Raw genomic sequence first — 20825 nt, forward strand, 5'->3', positions numbered from 1 at the left:
CAGTCAAAAAAAAAGGTTACCTTCCCCTACTGCTAAGAATCACCAGGGATTTCAGACACCCTGCCTCTCGTGGCCCCTTCTGCTTGGGCGATTGTGAGGATCAGACAGCACACGGTCAGGAGGATGCATGTACTTCGTGCCGGCACCACGGCAGGGATGAGACAGATGATGGATGCAGGGTGAGACAAAGTTAGAGGAGGAGAGAGACGGATGAGTGTGAGAGATACGGAGAAGAAAAACACTCTGATAAAAGTGATGATTCACGGAGCTGGGCATAAAACAGGGTGTGGTAAAGAGACAAGCGAATTCCAGGGAGAAATGTAACTAACAGAGAAAAAGACATTGGCGCTGAAGTGAAGAACAGGATGCGAGTTGAGGAGAATATTAACAGCCTGAGCGTGGTAACTTTACTCCTCCACTCTTCTTTTTCAAAGTCAAGTTCACACAAGCAGAGAGGAGCAAAGGGAACTTTACTGCTGCAGTGGTTGCTTCAGAGGGACTCAGGTAAGCGAAACCTCAATTTAACAAAGACGAGTTATGTCCTTGGGCGAGCCGCCTGACTCGGAAGGCCTGAAAACTGACACTGGATCTGTTTGGCGATGACACTCCTGCCTGGCTCTCAGGTAACGTCGGGAACCCCCCTCTTCTCACACATGAAGTCATCGCCAACATGGAACACACCAGAACCCTTTTACTACAAATACCACCAATGCATCTCACACACACCTCCACAACCCCTCCTCCACCTCTTCCTTCCCAGCATGGAGGATTAATGTTCCCACTCCTGTCTCCCAGGTCCCCTTGGCCCAGTTAAAGCAATAAGATCTCATTGTCAAACAGTGACCAGCCTCACTGGAGAGGTTAACCACCGCTGCTTAACCATTAACTAGATTAAAGTCAGGAAGGGGCAGAGGGGGCGCAGGAATGTTCTCTGACAGATGGGAAAAGGCGATTGGACATGAAAAGTGGTTTAAAAGAGAGAAAAGTAATCATCGTGGTTTTGGCCTACCATTGTGGCTGTGGTTTAAGTAAATTTGCTCACACACACGCGTACGCACATGTGTAAACACGGACCGCTCTGCAGCCTAGTGAACTTTAAGTCACCCTCATCTCATGGTTATCATTATGCGATGCAGATAAGGGAGGAAAAGAATCCCTTGAGGCTCCACTGTCGTCTATCTGAAAACACTCCTTGGGAAACAGGAGTTACTGGGTCAGAGGTGCATTCAGATATCTGCCCACAGGCTTATAATTGCGCCTCGGTAGCATGTGAAGCTTTCCAATCATGTACAGTAAGTTTGCATTTTCGGAGATGCAAAAAAATAATAAAAATACTGAAAAACTGAAGGACAGACGAGTGAAATTACAGTTTTACTCTCCTTCCCCAACACCAGGCCGAGCCAGTGGTGTGGAAAGACATGAGGTGGTAATGGAACCCAAGTGCGTGTGTGTGTGTGTGCGTGTGTGCGTGTGTGTGTGTGTGTGTGTGTGTGTGTGTGTGTGTGTGTGTGTGTGTGTGTGTGTGAAGGGAGGGGGGGTTGACAGGGCTTTTTTGGAGGGGTGCATTCAACAACTGCTGCTGAGGCAACTGTTGATGTCTGAAAAGCAACAGCTTGCAGGGCTCCCAGAGGACGCTCTGCCAGCCAACAGTCAGATGGAGGGTTTAGGGTTGGAGGGGCGCGGGGGTTAGGATTTCTTCCCCACTGCCAGGAAAATGATCTCCTTGGCCACAGATCCAGGCTTTTCCGTGACATTCCCCATTCCTAATTGGTATTCCTCAATCCTGACAAATTCCGCCTGTCTGATCCACACCGCCGCTATCTCTGCCTTCATCGCTTTTGTTCGTTTTATCCCCCTTCACACGCTACTCGATTGATCGAAACAGCTGGACGCAAGAGGAGTTTTGTGAACGTTGTTTTTTTTTCGCAGGAGGCACAAAACATGCACGCCGTGATATTTCCCTGGCTGTTTTGTGACACAGATTTGCACAACGCGTGGCTTAAAAAGCTCAAGCCAACCCTGCTGCTTTGTATATTCCTACAACGAACACAGTGAGAAAATAGAGCCTCTTATCCACATCTTACTACAGCACTCTGCTGCTAAATGGATTGGCAGCACTTAACCTCATCTCCCGAAAGAGCTTTGTGAATTTTCAATTTTGTTCCAACCCGGAGTCCCCCACCGCTTCCACCACCGTCGCGTACACAGATGAGGAGACAAGGACACGCATACAGAGACATGGAGGCCTCTTTTCAAGGCTGCATTTGAAATTACCCATCGCCATCATCTTCCTCCCCTGAGAGAAGAACAACAAGCCTGCACGGTGGCAACACAATAGTCAGCTGTAATCATCTCTCATCCCATCCCTTGATCTCTCTCTCCGTCCGTCCCTTCCTCCCGGCTTCCTTCCTCCCTGCAACTCCCACTAATGACAAGACAGCATGCTCAAAGCAACAGGCCAAACCAAAACACCTCGTAGTCAGCTTCTTTGTTCATATCTCTCTTCGTCTTTGTAATATTCATGACAATGTGTATTCTTCGAATCTATCAAACCACTTTCAACAGAGATTTGAACACAGACTGTGGCAGACATGGACACCATACTGGAACATATTCTCTGGAAAGTGGAATGCAGTGAACATGCCAAGTGGAGGAGGAAGGTGACTCTTATTTTAAAATCATCACCAGTGGCCATAAATCTGCTGAGGAACGGCTCCAGGGATGGGCGTAAAAAAGCAAACAGAGCCGTCTCCCACTAAAACACAGCGGGCAGTCTTCCTGATGCTACGCAGGGTTATTAAAAGCACAGTGGTCCACGCAGGCAAAGACAACATGGTAGGTCACAGCAAGCGAACACACGAGCGGACATGAAAAAACTATAAAGGACAGAAAAGAGAGAAGGAAAGAAAGATGTGGCATCAGACAAAGCTAAGCTAGTGAAATACGCCTTTTGTTTAAGCATGAGCACCTGCGGAAGTGTGTGTGCACGTGTGTAATCACAGCTTTGGCTGCAGCTCTTCTGAAGCTCTTGCGAGGATGCGAGGATGAAAAGGAGAGGGGATAAACTTTTCCGTCTCCGCTGCGAACCCCATCATTCTCCCTAACTGACTTCAAACCAGGATTAAACACGTGCGCGCAGCCTACCATCTGCAGATGCCCAATTGCCAGTGCTGACTGCCAGCTCACCAGCCAACATCGGTGCGCTGTCAAACTGCTGTAATTGACTTTAATGCGTCATTCACTGCAAACAATAAACACTACTGGGTATGTGAGAGGCTGGCGAGCTCAAATGTCCTTCTCCGAGCTCAGTGTTTACTAAATGGACTTCCTGACGCAAGTCAACCCTTTATTTTAACTGACTAATGTTTAACTGGTGCCCCCTGGTTGTTCGGCTGAGTGAAACCCAATCAAACCACAAGAATGCTCCCTGGCTGTGAGCAGGCTGCAGCTTTGCACCAATAACACTGCCTCTCGACGGTGAGATGGGAGCCGTATTGTGGCCGCTTGTTTGTATGTGGATTACTGACTGTGACCTGTGGTGAGAGGAGGGTTTTAAAAGCAACAAAGGAAGCCCTTTCTATGCAGAATCTGAGGTGTGACGAACAAACATGCACATTACGGTGCGAGCTCCGACGTGTCCGGAGGAATGCCGCTCCATTCCAGTGCTACTCCGTCACTGTCGCACACGCTCGCAAACACACAGAAAGGAATGAATCACCTCAATAGCTACTTCCCCACCATTCCAAGACCCACTCCCCCAGCGGCCTGAATGACAAGGTGGGCAAACATGGACTTGTTCTCCCAAAGCAGCCACTATCAATCTGCCACTCGCTGCTGGACGAGCTAAGGTTTCCAGTGTTGCGTAACACCACAATCCTGCGGTCAGCGGCTTCCGTGCACGGTACACATTATGTGTGCGTCTGTGCGTTAATTTGTGGTTGTGTGAGTGCACCTGCATTGATCGGCGAGTGCGTGCTACCTGTGCAGACGCGTGTATGCTTGAAAAAGACTAACACCAAGTGCCCCAGGACAGCTGTAAAAGAGGTCCCCTGGCTTTTATCTCCTCCTGGCTAAACGGCTCTTTTTCTGGCCTAATACCATAATAATTACACACGGCCGCAGGGGGTGCACTTTTGATGCCGTGCTGGCAGGGGGGACAGAAATTAAAAGTGAGGAAATGACTGTGGGAATTAAGGCGGCGATAGACAAAGAGGCTGACGCTGCGTGTTAGACTTTAACACCTTGAACTCAGCTGATGCTTGTCACTACGATTCTTTCCACCTGTCTCTGACCACTTTGGAGTCTCTACAGTTTAGCTCAAACTCATCTGACCATTTGACTCTCCCTTTGTCTCTTTACCTTAATGTCACTTTGTTCTTTTTATCCCCAAAAACTTGCAAAAATCCAAGAGAGAAAGTAAGGCAGTGCTAGAGGTAGTGTGTAGTTACTGCTTCAATAAAATCCTCCCTAAAACACTGCCTTTATTTCACCTACCTCATGCAACCTTGTAACTACCTGATGAGGTTTGAGAGTTGTAATTCTTCAGCACACTAATTTTGGAGAGGTTAAACTTTAAACACCTAAAATGAAGTTATATTTCAGCATGTTTCCGCTGTTGACGCCTGTGCTGCGATGGAAAAGGCAAAGGCATCCCAGGAGCGTAGCGCAGGAGCCATTTACCAATACGTCTGGGTGAGCGGGTCAAAGGGTCAGCTCGATCCTGGGCGCAGGCATGCCGAGCACTTTGGGGTGCCGTCATGCACCACATATCCATGTGTCACAACTCCGTCCATAAACGCAGTCATACATGGTTAGAAACATGTAGCCACAGCTACAGGAGATGACACACATCTGGGTGTTATGTGTCCCCTGGCTCTATTTAGTGCACTTCCATGCTGAGGACTGTCATAGTTGGGAGTTGCAAGTGTGTGACCAGCAATTGTGAGAATGTGAGTCTGTGTGACAGAATCCCAGAGAGACCCAACAAAAGCTGCTATTATTAGACAAAAGTATGCTAGAGAGCGAGAAAGCTAGTACAGAGGAATGTGGCAAACTTTTCTTCAATCAATCAATTCAAATAAAGTCTTCCCTGACTTCAGAGCAGTGTGGAGGGAGGAACGGGGTCAGCTCAGCACCTGGAGCTGAGCCTTTAAATCAATGCACCACAGCTGTACAGAGGGACGTGTGATCGACGCCACATCCATCAATTACAGGGTGTGTTTTAGTCGGCATCTGTTAAAAGGCTCCATGAAGAGCAGGCAGACAGCAAAGTGCAACAATTGTCTCTCAGGCCACAGAGGAGGGAGGGGGCAGTCGTGAAGGAGGATCTGGGGAATGAAGTGGTGTGAAGAGGAGAGAAAAGCTAAACCAGGTAAACTCTGAGGTGTGCGCCGATATATATAAAAAGCGACGTTTGTGTAAAGTGAAAAGAAATTGCTGCACATTGAAGGACTGCAAGATCGATGAGAGAAATACAGTACAATGATGCAGTGAGCACAGCGGAGGGGGTGGGGTGGGGGGGGTGGAGAGAGAGGGGGAGTGCCCGGCAGCCCAGCCCCGCCCTTCAGCTCATCCTGCTACAAACCACCACAGGCGGCCTGCGCAGGCAAGGCAGTACACATAAGTTTCCCAAAATGTTAACAAAGTATTCAAGCAAATTTGATTTTCACACACACAACCACACACACACACACACACACACACACACACACACACACACACACACACACACACACACAGAACCCACAGAAGGCTGCAAGTCAAACACATGAAAAACACAAATACCGACATCAAAGAAGTAATTTGTAGTAACTGAAATACTGCAGTGACACCAAAAGAGCTTTCTAAACACCATAAAGTACAGCGGAAGCATAATCTCACAGGCGGTGCTGTGGATTCCTACGGGACAGTTCAGAGACGCACTAACTCCTCATGCTAAATGTATGAGGTCAATAATACACTTGTGGAGCACTACAGCAACTCCTTAAGTGAACATATGCTTGGTTTTGGGCAGCCATCAGAAAACTTTTCTTTGGGAGAAGATCATATAAGGCCAGAGTCAAGTTGGATTTAAATTGGCTTAGTCTCTCTGGCAGCACCCAGGGGTGCTGAGGGTGAGGCGCACTGCCAGCAAAGGAGACGCAAATCCCGCAGATCAGACATCAAAGCGCTGGAAACTGCGCCCGGCAGCCAGACATAGCAGCATGAATGAGACTGGAGGAGACGGGCAACATGCTCTTCAAAATAAAAGCCCCACATTTTTCAATGATAAGAGAGGAAATATTTACGACGTCCGAAACATTATTAAAAGCTTTTTTTTTTGTGGGTGTGCGTTTACACAAAATCTACCCATTTTCTACTATGAATAAAATGATTTATCAATGTATGTTTTACTTTGACAGTTAGGTATGTTTTCTTTAGGCTGGGTCATTGAAGTGTTTGGTTAAGCTAGACTGTAAGAGTAATACCGGTGTGCAGCAGTCCTGTGTGCCAAGAAGCGCACTGAAGTGCGGAGCTGAGACTTGCCGCAGAAGCACATGGAGCCACTATAAATCTTTAAGTTTACAACATCCCATCAGTGCGGAGAAAGCGCACATCGCTGCGCAACCTGTCGACCGCTGCTGGGGATGTTTCTTAACAGTTAGGTTACTGTTGAACAAATTGACCTGTTCGATACATGTCGGGATAAATCCGACTTCCACCTGCCATCGGCGTGTTCGGGCTTATCCGCACGGCCGGCAGCAGCTTGTTCGGCAATAAAGAGCAAACATGACCCAACTACGAAGTGTTTGATAAAGCAGAACAACTAAACGAGCCGCTTTGGACTGCGCCATGTAGCCCACGGACAGGTTTGTCCCGAGCGCAGCGGACCTGAGAAAAGTCTAAATGTGCAGCCCGAAGCCACGAAAAAAACTAGGCAGCGCCGTGTCCAACGCGTTTTGAAGTTACAAAGAGGGGAAAGAACTTAAACACGGCGGCGGAAAGTCTCAGAGCAGACTTACCTTGAAATGCCCAGAGCAGCAAGGTGCACAGCAGCGACGCGCGTCCGAATGTTATCCCGTCCATGGCCGCTTCTCTAACTTTGTTTTTTAAAGGGAAAGTATTCACTTTGTTTGTGGTTGTGGAGTGTGGAGATCCGGCAGCAGCAAGTCTTCTTTCTTCTTCCAATGCTCCAAAGCTTTCTGGACTTCTCTCTCTCCCTCACTCTCTCTCTCTCTCCCTGCAAAAGGACTGCCTCTCTCTCTCACGCACACACACACACAGGGAAATCTGATGCTGGTGGTAGTCTTCTTGGTTGATATATTTGCACAAAAGGTGACCCCCCCCCCCTCTCTCTCTCTCTCTCTCTGAAAAGACCTGCTTGACTAATCGCGGAGGTCTACTGGGGCCCGCAGGATTTCTTTTAAGGGAGTTAAAAGTGATTTTATCATGAGGCTCTCTGACTCATAGCAAATCCAAAAAACGCAAAGTTTTATAAGGCTGAAAAACAGAGCACCGAATTGTATCAGATCACATTAAACTACGTCAGATTTTATCCCGGAATACTGCAGTTATTTTCGGAGTTTTATCAGCATGACATCCTCAACAGTTTTTAAATTTCATTTCTTCTATTACTTGGAAATTATAGTATTATTACAGCACTGGGGAAAAAAAAACCCTCATATGAGTCTTAATGAAACAGCTGCAGAATAGTTAAGAGTTGATTAAGTAGGACATTAGAGGAGATGCAATTTTGCAATTGTAGACATGGGAATTAATCCACTAGCTAAAGGCGCGTAAATTAATCTGGCAGGTTACTAATCATCCTTCAGAGGTCTTGTTCTCACCCCGAAACTAATTGGTTGGAAAAACCATCTTTCTTTTGCCACTTTGTTCCATAAACAAATTTCCTGCCGTGGTTAGACCTTTGACATTGGACAATCCCCAACCTGCAAATAAGGATTTTCATTTTCATGGCACCCAGAGGCCATTTCTTGGGAGTAGGCTAAACTGTCTGTCACTGACAGACATACCATTCATTCCTAGACATGTAATCCCCTCAGAATCAGTTTGGGTATTTAGAGGGTATGGTACAGGCTATTTGAGTATTTACAGTTCAGATATACAGTTATCATAAGTGGCTAAGTGGCTTACTCACAATGCTATAATACCAGTCTGAGTGCATGGAGTGGGTATTGTGTGACCTATGGAGTTGATTTAGGCCAAATCTTTTAAGCTTAGGAGTTGGAAAGCATAAACAGATGTCAGCCCCCTATATGATGGCTTAATGGCACCATGTAAGTGCACAAAACAAATATCTATCTCCTTGTCGTTTCTTGCTGCTGGAGGCTGGCTGACAGTGGAGCAACACTAAATAATCAGCACACCCTGCAGGTAATGATAGTTCCTTGCAGAGCAGTTGCATTCAAAGACACACATTCCAAACATAGTTGGTCCAGAAACAGCTGGTTAATATTTTTCAAGCCCCGTTTGAAGAGGAGAGGTGATACCTTGCAAACTTCTCCACTGCAGCGTATGCACAACAGTCACTCCATTGGATGGGATCTGATAGTGGAGCTGCCTGGGATAAATGCACAGCTGTTCTAGACATAAAGAAGACACTGGCGAGAGTTTAGGCCACTGAGAGTTTGACAGGACTGAGGCAGCTAGTTTACCCTCTGAATCCCTCTTGGTCTCTGTCTATTCCTATCTATGACAGCAGGAGAGGGAAAAAAGCCATCCCACTGACTATCGCACATCAATACAGCCACTCATCCCTCATATCGACCCAGTCATAATCATCTCTGCATGCTGAAGAGAGATGAGTTCCACTAACAAGTTATCTGTCCTGTGGTGAAGGACTTAGCACAGAGGTAACCCTCACACTGCCTTACATAAGACCTACAGTATATCATGCCGCATAGCTGTGGCTAATGCTGATTTAGCCCAGCACAGGGTATTCTTACGTAAGGCCTTTAGTCATAGAGTAACTGTGGCTGTGATTTACAGTATTGGCTCATTACCTAATGGAGCTGCAGGAGGAGAGAGGAGAGGGGAGGGAAGTGAGGACGGAAGAGGACAGAAGAGGAAGATCAGGACTGGATAGTGAAAGTAACAGGAAAGGAGAGCCGGTCAAGGGAAAATCTGAAGAGATGGGAAGGAAAGGGATTGATACAGTGAGGCAGAAAGAGGTGAAGAATAATTTTTCGACATACACTCCAATGTCAGATTTGCTGACAAATGGACGTTTACTGTCTCAGAGTTCAGCGACCACAGGTGGAGTAAAGGTGCAGCAAAGGCGGGCTTGAGCAGCACAAGGAGGTAGCCCTGCACATGATGTGTAAAAGGGGTGTCAGACGAGAGTAGTTGCAAAATGATAGGGCTGTCATCCATCCTCAGACAGACTGATCAGAGCACTGCTCAAATGCTAGTATTTAAGAACCATGTTCCCCATACTTGGCATAAAGATTATACGTCTTCAACTGTATGGTCAGTCTGTACAAACAATATAATCATACATATCATGCTATGCTACATGTTGTGCAGATTGCCAAATAACACCAACAAGCTACACTTTCTTTATGAACAAGCCGTTACTGAATTTCCAGTCTTTTATGAGCACATGACTACAGCTGTGATCAATGTGTTGTTCTGTTCCTCAATACCCAATGAAAGAGTTTGAATTCACTCATCCATCAACCCATTTTAAGCAGCTCATTGCAGTCCAGGTCACAACTGGAGCAGACTAAGCAAGGTAGCCCACATGCCAGTCTCCCCAGCCATATCCTCCAGCTCCCCACAAGGAACTTGGTATATTACCAGGGCAGGTGGGTTTTAATCCCTCCAATGTGTTCTGGGCCCAGCCCTGGATCTCCTCCCAAACAGATGTGCCCAGAATACCTCCACAGGAAGACATCCAGATGCAGAGAAAATGTGTTTCAGCCCCTTGAATCAGCTCGCTCATTCTTTGACTAGCCAGAGTTCAAGGGTTGGGATGTCTATTGATAAATCTGGAGCATAGCCTCCAGCTTGATCTTTATCTTTATTACCGCAGCTGTCTGGAAGAACGCCTGCATCACTGCACACACCACACCAATCTGCCTGGTTATCTCTACATCTTACCATCACAACTCTACATCACACTGAGACACTTTAAGTCTCTCGCTTAGGAGACTGCATGCAACTTGTTGGCATCCATAAGGTCACTGTTGGATATAAACCATCAGAGCTGCATCACCAGCAAATGCCAGAGAGGCAATGCTGAGATCATCAAACAACACACTCCCTGCTCTTCAGCTGCAATCTCATCTTGAGAGATAGATCGCAGTGACTATAGAGAGCGGCCTTGACTCAGCATGGATACTAGGGCCATACTGAATAGTTTGAAACTTCTTTTTCAACACTGACATTCAAATTCTTAAGGTGGTACAGTGGAAACACTGTTGCCTCACAGCTAGAAGGTCCCGGGTTCGATTCTCGTCTCACCATGCCTTCGGTGCCTGCTGCCCTATATCTTGAAGGAAAAAAAGGGCCTTTCTGTGTGGAGTTTCTATGTTCTCCCCGTGTTCACCTGGGGTATCCTCCATTAAAAAAAACCCCACTAAATACATGCAAGAAGATCACCACCTGACCAATGGTGACGAAAGGAACTGGGCCGCTGTCAGCTGGCAGCCCACCGCTCCTGGTCCGCCGCGGAGGAAGGACTGACCAAATGGGTCAAATGTGGAGAAATAATTTCACATAAGCATGGCGTGTGTGCATGTAGCGTGCATTGTTGTGTGTGATAAAGTACGTCTCTTCTTCTTCTTCTTATCCAGTCAATTCCAAATCAGTTTCTTTTTTCTTGCGCATCAATTCAAGAGTCCAAAAAGATTGGGCTACACTCATATGGTAGTTTTCGTTTTCAACTTGCGTGATCCAATTTCCAGTAACTCCAGAGCATTGTGAAGTCCAAAAGTCAAAATTTTGTGAATGCCTACATGTATGTATATTTACAAAAAATGATTTTCATTACAGAAAGTTGCTTTAATAAAAAAGACCAACTCATTTGATGTGATTAATTACTTTTCAAATTGTTCTTAGTGTCATGACGTCATGAAATATGACCCCTAAAATTTGAAACATCAAACGGAAAGATCAATAAACGTTTTGAATAGAACAAAATGACATTCAGTCCAGCCCCATATGGACAGAGTTCTGACTCTGATTAGATAAGGACAACACAGCTTGTATCAAAAATAGTGACAGATAGTCCATATTCCCACAGTCCAGCAACCACACACACAAACACAAAACCCAGGGGGACACAGTCATGAGCTTCCTCCAAATCCACAAAATACATGTGAGCTGGATGGTTGAACTCCCATGAACCTGCAGTATCCTTACAAGAATACAAAGCTGGGCCACTCTTCCATAACCAGGATGGAATCTCTATTATTCCACCTCCATCTGATGCCTGACTTCCGGTCCGCATCTGCCAGTCCTGCCAGTCAATACACTGTCTGCTGCTTCAAGAGTCACCGACAACAACCAAACCGGATACATAATCTATTAGAAGCGAAGTATACAAAGCTTTTAACCAATCACTAATTTACAAGACACGAAATACAGCTAATGTGATATTTTTGCAGGTAACTGGTCATAAGCTAAAGTATTGGACAGATTTTAATTTTTTAACTGGTGATGGCACTAAATGAAAAGTTAAGAGTAACAATTTAGCATTCACTTGTTTAACATTGTCTGACTCATGAAACTCAGTTCCTTGTCAAAACTTGACTCCTACATCACTCACAACACAATCTGACTGCTAGCAGTTTGACCAGAGATTTGCATGCGTTAGGCTAGTAGCAGCTACAGTAGCCTCGAGCTGCTAACCTCAAGCAGGGATGAGGAGTGGGCTACAGAGGTCTGATAAGCTTGTTTCTAACTCCACACCCCCGGTTTGTTTTTCATTTCCAAACTTATACGACGACTTCCTCTGGAGCAGCAAAAGGCAGTAAACAGACTTTGATGTGTAAAATCGCTGGATTTCTACTTTGGGGATCACCAAAGTTATTGCAGTTCATCCTGAGGGAGGCATTACTGTCGACCAAATTTCATGGCAATCCATTTTATAGCTGTTGAGATACTTCACTCAAAACCACAAAACCTGTCAGTGGTGTGGGAGGAAAAGTCAGGAGATCACTAAAGTCATTACAATAGCTTACATTGTCTGGGAATTATTATTCACAATTCATATACAATCCATTCTATATATTTTTTAATACCACATCATATTCCTTGTATGTGCAAACATACTTGGCCAATAAAGCTGACTGTGATTCTGATCTGATTCTGAAAAACACAAAAACAAACAAAACTCAAAATGCTTGCACCAACCCATTATGCAGATGTTGAGATTATACACCGGATAAGTAAAAACTTTGATCCACTACTGCTGCTAGAGGCAAAGTCAGGGGATCACTAACGTCAGTATAGGGTTCATCCTCTGGGGGCCATGAAAATCTGTACAAAATTTCATTTCAATCTATGTAACAGCTGTTGAGATAACTGACAGCTAATCAAGGATGGGAACCTTATAGGTGTGCTAGATGGAAAGTCAAGGGATCACCAACGTTACCAGGATTCATCCTCTGGGAACCATTAAATTGTCTGTACAAAATTTAATGTCAGCCTGAGAAATTTCAGTCAGGTGAAGTGACAAAGGAAGAGAAGAAAACTGCCCAACTGACTGAGAGCTACACAGTGACATCCCTATATAAACCTTTAATGGCGTGTCAAACAGCTCCACCGGTGCTAAAATCATATAAAGGTCATACCATGCAAGCAGAACTCATCTGCTCGCACTGAGACCTGTCAGCATATTTAGACTTCAAGAGAAATACAATCTTGCAGTTATATGCCATTTGTTGCAGGTCCTTATGGGCAAATTGTCACACCTTGCAAAATATAAATCAGGCACCGCATTTTGTAGTCGCTTGTTTTCTGTGATTTACCACCCTCACCCCATGTCAAAAATTAGGCTACCTGACAGGGAGTATATTTGACATGTAAGCCTAAAGCAAGGGGATAAAGAGAAACAGAGACATGGAGGCACTACAAAGGGAACGGAGATGCGTAATGAAAGAATAATGAAGAGAACAGATTAGAAGTGGAGGAGGAGGGGAGCACTTTAATTCCAAAGTCAGGGGATGGGTAACATATAGCCCCAGGGAATGAGAGTAAAGTATCGGCAGAGAGAGAAAAAAAAGAGTGGGAGAGACAGAAAGTGAAGGTAGCTGTAATCTTGTGTGAATTCTCAAGTCTGGTCCCAGCGTTGCAGCGAGGAATGAATGAAAGACGTGCTGAATCTCCATCCATCACTTCCCTCCATGATCCTTTGATCTATCCCTTTTGTTTCAATCTTTTAGTCTCTCTTTCTATATGCGCCCTCCATCTCTGTCCACTCTAATCTCTCTATATATCTTTATTACCCCCCTCCTCCCTCCTCCCTCCTCCAGCTCTCATTGTGTCTCCTTCTCTTTCTTGGCCTCTTTCCTCTTGGCCGAGCTGCAGATGATCACACAGCTGTTTTCCAGGCATTGACACATAGTGGAGCGTGAGTCACGGTGCAGGGTTTGTGCAGTGATGCAGCTTTTCTCTGGGAATTCAACCCCGCTGTATGATATGTTGATTACATGCATTTACTGCCAATTGGCTGTGATGATCAATGGACCACATGACAATAGAGTCACTAAAATGAACTGATAATTATGATTCATCCTAACATCATTTTCTGTTCTCTGTGCCATTGTTTTTTCCTGTCTTAGGGATAATATTGGATCACTCAGTGGGCTCAGTAGTTGGTATAAAGCTTCGTGCTCTCCAGGCAGTGTGCACTGGTAGTGTTGGTTATAACAGGATCAAATGAGCTGCTGCTCTTTGTTTATGTCCCCTGAAGAGTTTTAGAGGGACTACGTCTTTTAATGTGTGTTTCTGTCTATCATAGCGGATTCTGCCTGACTGGGTGCCAGGCACAATACCACCCACTCTGACAGCAACTCTGTGGGAGGGAAATCTGTCATGCTCACTGCGGACAGGGCCAAGATACAGGAAATGGTGCTGAACAATATGGGAGTCACATACCGGCCTCTGTGCCTATAGAGCGGGTCACCGCATCATAAAGGTCATCTGTGTGCTGGCAGCAGAGTTTACAAGAACCGGGTCGTACTCAACTCACCCTCAAGAAACAACTGTCATTTATCCACTTCAGTTTTCATGGTTTTAAAGGGGAAATCCAGCCAAGACAATATGCTGTACATGCACTCATTCTATGGTATTCTGCATTTTAATTTGTGGATTTGAGCTGCTCTTTTCTCTAACTGAAAAGGAGAGAGAGGGGGATTGTAGTGATAATGTAATCTACAGTAAAATCCTAGAGCTGCTCCAGTGAATAATGAAAGTACTCCTACAACACAATGAGAAAAGCCATGGTGATTAAATTGGGATATGGGGACATTTTATTCACAGCTGTAAGCCTTTCATTCAAATAAAACTCATGTAGCCCAGTATCTCAAACAAAAAATGTCTGATCCCCTCAAGTCGCTCACTAATTCAGTGTCATAGAGATGTTCCCAAAGCCTCGCAAAATATAATTTTCAGCACAGCACAAATAATGCATTTTATAATTCTGTTTGTTCGATTCCAATTTGTTCAGCATTATTTGTTGTTGAGGCCCATGAGGAAGACAGCTATAATCCACAAAATTTGTCTTAGTTTTCTTCAAAGGCTAACCCAGTGTTGTGCATTCTTACGAATGACTTTCTTTTTACATCAGTGTCAAACATTTCCTCACCCATTTTTATACACTATGAAAAAGAAATGTGCAATATTTTTCAGGTAGATATCCCATAACAGCAATTATACTGCCGCCTGACATCATAAATAAATAAACTTGGTGATGCTGTGATATCCAGCCTAGTGAATCAGTTGACTTTGAATGAAAACACTAACATTACGCTATCAAAAATCACTGTAGAAACACTAAAGTTAATTTTAGGGAAGATTTTCCCTTTACAGGCATTCAAAAGAGAAAACTGTACTTGCAATAGTCATCATTAAGCAGATTTATAACTTCTATTATTAATTTCATGTGATATCACTTGTAGAATTTAAACCTGATCTTCTAATTACTTAATTCTTGATTATGATGTTTAATTCATAGCAGGTTTTTTTTGTTTTTGTTTTTGTTTTAGCCCCAATCTGATGTTTTTGCTTGTCCCCCGTTTTTTGTTTGTCTGCCAGAAGCTCTGTCATAAATTGCAATTTTTAGGCCACAAATTTAAGCTAGATCCTGATTATCTTACCTCTGTTTTAACAAGGTAGATAAATGATTTAGCATCGGATGTCCAGATGTCCTTTAGTTACTGGACTGCCTCGACTGCTGCTGCTAGCTTGGCATGGCTGGTTTTTAGCCTGGTGGCTTGGCTAGTTGGTCGCTTTTATTGAGGCTTTTAAGCTTTTAGCGCCTTTATTCTCATACTCCTCGCTGGCCCTGGATGCTTACCTCCGTGCTGCCGTCATTGCTGAACTGACCTCCACTCTCCACTCAGCCTTGTTACCTCTGACCAGGAGGCTGCACAGCTGTATCCGCTGAGCATGACTGACACTGATGCTAATCCAGCTGGCCTGGTTAGCGCCATGCGCCAGCTTCCACCAACTTTAGCCGTCTGCAACAACGCCTGTTGGGTAAGCAGCAATCTGGAAATTTTGATGGTGACTCTGTTGTTAGGTATTTATCTCCTGAATTCTATCATCTACCATCTCTTCAAGGTCAACCTAACTGACCTTACATCTGCTACTGACCTGCATCCCATTGTCAAAATCGTTGTAACACATGGGAATGAATGATATCATGGCTAGAAAATCCAATAAATTGTGTCACACAATTGAAAGTCTGGGAAAAGTTATCTTATGTCTGGTTCCATTCCCTTTTTTTTATTCCAAAAGCTCTGAACATTTTTGTTGACTCTTCAGTCAACACCAGTGGTTAAAAAAGCCTCTGTTTGGCAGCAGATATAACTTCATCAAACCCTGATTACTTTTGGACTAATTCAAGCCTGTACAGAGCAGATGGTGTGCACTCTAATCGAAAGGGAACAAAGCAGTTGAATACTGATTTTATTTATAAAAAAAAAATGTTTATCTGTCTCTTTCATTACTTCTGTATCCAAGCCGAAATGTTTTGAGTTCTTGGCTGTTAAGTGTTTGTCTGGGGAAAATAAGGTATTGGGTTTTATCATCCTGTCCACCTGCAGGTGCAATAGATGATTCATTTGATTTGATGTCCAGCCATGATGGTTCAAAAGTTCTTATCCTGAGTGACATGAATATGAACTGCTTAGCTAACGTTTCTGATTATTAAAAACCACCCTCACTTGACCAGATCCAAAAAATACAAAAAGGCCACAACTGTAGATATTAGCCGACAGATCACAGAATTATAAAAGTAGTGGAGATTTGCCTTTCGTCTTCAGTGACCCCTGCCCAATAGCATGCATCTGTGACACAAATTACAGAGATCCAAATGACGTATCGCTGTCAAAAGGCATTTTTGTCTGATTAGTGGTACAGTGATAATTGGTTTACAGGATAATTCCTGAGCCAAACTTGGCCTTGCACTTCTTTATGACATTTAATTTCATTGCAAACATGCACCCCCTGAAGAAACAGTCCTTGGAACAATCCTTGACTCTGCTCAGAAACCACGGAAATGTGAGATGCTACGGATGCTGCTTAATGCAAAACACATACAACTAAATCACCCACTGATTGGCAATATATTCGTCAACCACCTTCATAGATGTCTTACTGTTATTCGAAATGTCAATCATCATTTTCTAAGTGTAAAGGAAAGCCAGCTAAGTTTTGGAGATCAGTCGAATCATTATCACATAATTCTACTCCATTCTTACGCAGTGAAACTGTTCAAGGTTGTACCACTATCTCAATTGCAAAGAGTGTATGTGATGCATTCAATGCATCTTGTTTCTTCAGGTCATATATTTAAAATGCTGGCTCTCCTCCCTCTGGCTCTGTTCATAGTGTAACTTGCAAGGCAAAGAAATTTGGCACTCAGATCTTTGCATTGAAGTATTTCACAAAACTTGAAGTGTTTGATGCTCTTAGCTACTCTGATCCTGAATAGTCCAGGGGGCTATTGAGTTAGAGCCAAGGCTGTTATGGTATTGTTAGTAGTTGCATTTTTGTTTTTTCTTGAATGACGCTGCTAGTGAATTAGACATGAAGCAGGAATGTGTTGCCCTTTTTTGACTTATCTAAGGCTTTCGATACTGTTGATGGTCAAAATCTTTTGAAAAATGGAACGTGGACAACATCATTCTATACAGAACATCACCCTCCGTTGGCCAGGTGGTTCAAATTTTGGATTTTCATCTCTGTACTGTACAAACTTTGAGCTTAAATTACTGCTAACCCTATGGCACTGCATTCTGTTTATAAAGCATCTCTTAGTAAAGCCCTCGAGTATCTCTCATGTCTTAACTATGAGTCAAGTTTCCACAAAAGTGGAACAACCTGCTGAAACTCCTAAAACTAAACAAGCTAATCCTTTGAAACAATTCAAATCTCTTTTGAGAGAGCAATATGAATGCAGGTATTTTATTTGAATTTAATTTTTGAATTTGAATTTTAAGATGTATTTTATGTGTGATGTTATCAGGGGGGCTGCACGGTGGCGCAGCAGGTAGTGCGCGTGCCTCACAGCAAGAAGGTTGCTGGTTCGATCCCCGGGTCAGACGGGGCCTTTCTGTGTGAAGTTTGCATGTTCTTCCCGTGCATGCGTGGGTTCTCTCCGGGTACTCCGGCTTCCTCCCACAGACCAAAAACATGCTCATTAGGTTAATTGATGACTCTAAATTGTCCGTAGGTGTGAGTGTGAGTGTGAATGGTTGTTTGTCCTTGCATGTGGCCCTGCAATCGGCTGGCGACCGGCTCAGGGTGTACCCCGCCTCTCGCCCACCGTAGCTGGGATAGGCTCCAGCCCCCCGCAACCCCGAAAGGGATAGGCGGTATAGATAATGGATGGATGGATGGATGTTATCAGGGTGTCATTGCAAAAGCCAGCTTGCTCTCAATGGCCCTCCCTGTTTAAATAAAGGTTATTTGTATCTGTACCTATCTATATCCATGTCTACATATCTATATAGATATATACACATGTATATATAAAATTACAAAAGGAAGCTTATCTACTTGAAAGAATTAACAGGTTGAACAGTTTAATGAGTGTCAAGAGCAAGACCACATAAATGACTTTCCTACAAAGCTCTAAATGAATACATTTTTATATTATTACTCTTTTTATGCAGCTTGCTCTTTTATACTCTTGAACCTCAGTTGGCTTTTCTTCAGACGTCTTTTTCTGTATTGCATATAAATGTAGCTTTCAGAGGAAAATTAATTAGGAATCAGCGCTTTGCCTTCAAAGTCTCCAGCGTCTCTGCACTGCATTTTCTGTTGCTGACAAACACACACACACGCACGCACACACTATCCTCCATGCCTGCCAGGCTGTGTGGACTTTATCATGCCTACACCAACTCGATGTTGGTGTCGTCTCTGCGCTCAGACCCGCAGGCTTTGAATACGAATATATAAACCATTTTATAGAATATTAATCATCCTTCACCACTGAATGAATTGCAGGCAATTGCATTTCTCTATGTCCGCCCCAGGGTTATGATAGGAATGTGAAAGTGTTACCACCTCTGTTAAACTTAAATGATGTAGTTACATGTGTGAGCACATTCTTATTTGCATGTTTACGCTTTCCTGGTGGGTTTCATGATGTGACCTAAAGCAGTGCTATCCTGTAGTGTTAAAGCCTTTCTGCTGTGTACACGAAGATATACACACATATGCTTGCGTAACCGCAAACCAGGCGAACATACTGTCCATTTTTAGACTCATTAGAACACAATGGGGTAAAGGTGGCACCAAGTCACTGATTTGCTAGTCACAAGTCTCAGGTCTTTGCACTCAAATCCTGAGTTAAGACCGACAACTACCAAATGATTGGAAATGAAATGATTTGTGGAACTCTTTCTCAGTAACGCTTTTTATCTTTGTGCTTGAGGGAAGCTGTAAAGTATTAAGTCAAAAGGCTCAAGTTCAAGTAAAGTCACAAGTCATTGGTTTTAAAATCGGGTCTAAAGTCATCAAATTTGTGACTGAAGTCCAAGTCATGTGACTGGAATCTACACCTCTGCAATGAGAAATTTCTATCCAAAATGAGATGTTCAGCATTGGAAGTTATCTAACGGAAATTATACTGTATATATATATATATTTGCAAAGTATCCAACTATGTCCTCTTCTTAAAACGATGCTGAAATTCTGAAATTAGCAAATTGACATTCTTAGTTAAAGACAGCAGCAGATAAAATGATTTATTGTCTCTATGATTCAGTATTTTGGAGCTTGTAAGTGGGCGGAACATTGAAGGTTTTGAACCCAGAAGTGACATTTTGTTCATCGCAGACTTTCAATCACAATCAAGGCAACAGCTCATTATCTGAGTGTCTGACCTCCAATTATATTTGTCTGTGTGCCTCTGTAGTGCTGCCTGATCTGTTTTTCCACCTGTGTGTGAGTGTGTGTCTCTGCCGCAGCCTAAGTGACGGACCCATCTGTGCCTGCCCAATGAAGCCTGGACCATTACATCTCTACTGATGTGCTGCCTGCCCCTCCCCCCAGTAACAGGGGCCAAGAGCGGGCTGTCCCCAGAGACACACTGTCCCAGGCTGTCTCTGTCACGCACACAAAAGACACCAATCTGATTGATCTACTGACCAGCATATCAGCAATCAAACATATTTTCCCTCTTTTCCTCACTCTTTGTCAGACTCCAGCATCTTCTCCCTCACTCATGTCTCCATCCAGCTGATCTTCTGCCCTCATCCATCTCTCCTCACGTCCACTCCCCTCCCTGGCTCTCTCGCTCTTTGAAACTACCTCTCTCTCGCCCCTGTCTCTTGCCCATAATGGGGGGTAATTATGAAATTATAGGCACAATGACTGTTTAGTGGGAGCGGAGGAACCGTGACACACGCTCACGCACCATGGCCAAGTGTTGCCATCAATACGGATTCTGTGGCGCCACAGGAGGGTATTACGAGGGAGAGTGGGGGGGGGGGGGGGGGGGGATGGGTAAATGGGGGATGGAGGGGGCAAAAAAATAAGAGCGATGGGCATGAGAGACAGCAGCGGGTGGCTGTCAGAGGTGTGGAGAGTCAATTAGTGTAAAAGGAGCAGGAAGAACGGGAAAAGAGATGTGGATTGCTCAGATGTTCTAAAGGTGGAGAAAGAACGAGAGACAGAAGGGAGACTGAGTGCAGCCAGGATCAAAAGAAAGTGAAGGGGAAGAGAGGGACAGACTAATGCGTTTCAGGCTGCAGCAGATCGACCCGGGGCAAAAGATGGAGAGAGGAAAAGGGGAGGGAGGACTGCCGAAAGAGAAGGGGCGTTTCAATAAAAGCAAAAGTGAGCATTGGCAAGCCGGTGGGGGCCCCTCTGACCGGCCGGGCAGTTTGTCTAGCTTGGCCTGCTGGGCTGGGCAGACAGCTTGGCATGACGAGATTTAATGTAACTCTGCAGCGGACTGCCAGTGGCAAAGCTGTTTATCAAGCCGCTGTGGCAGAGCAAGAGGAGCAAGCCGCGCGTGGAGGGGGAAGAACTTTCCATTAATTTCGAGCTGATTCACCCACACCGACAGGGAGCATGCCTTTTTATCATTTATTCTTTTAAGAGAAAGAAATTTGTGAACTCTCTGTAATTCAAGAAGTGGA

General features: G+C 44.4%; 2 protein-coding genes across 7 annotated transcripts in view; one reads left to right on the forward strand and one right to left on the reverse strand.

Annotated features, from left to right (window-relative positions):
• The window catches only part of bcam (basal cell adhesion molecule (Lutheran blood group)), a 50202-nt gene extending 42908 nt beyond the window's left edge, over positions 1-7294 (reverse strand). For all 6 annotated transcript variants that reach the window (XM_070967299.1, XM_070967297.1, XM_070967295.1 and 3 more), the window contains exon 1: positions 7002-7294. In XM_070967299.1, the coding sequence (XP_070823400.1) occupies positions 7002-7065 (64 nt within the window). In that variant the 5' untranslated portion in view covers positions 7066-7294. The remainder of the gene's footprint in view (positions 1-7001) is intronic.
• apoc1 (apolipoprotein C-I) overlaps positions 1-20825 on the forward strand; it is a 351086-nt gene that overhangs the window by 76067 nt on the left and 254194 nt on the right. The gene's annotated exons all lie outside the window — the stretch shown is intronic.

This window comes from Chaetodon trifascialis, chromosome 7 (genome assembly GCF_039877785.1).
Source record: "Chaetodon trifascialis isolate fChaTrf1 chromosome 7, fChaTrf1.hap1, whole genome shotgun sequence".
Classification (NCBI taxonomy): domain Eukaryota; kingdom Metazoa; phylum Chordata; class Actinopteri; order Chaetodontiformes; family Chaetodontidae; genus Chaetodon; species Chaetodon trifascialis.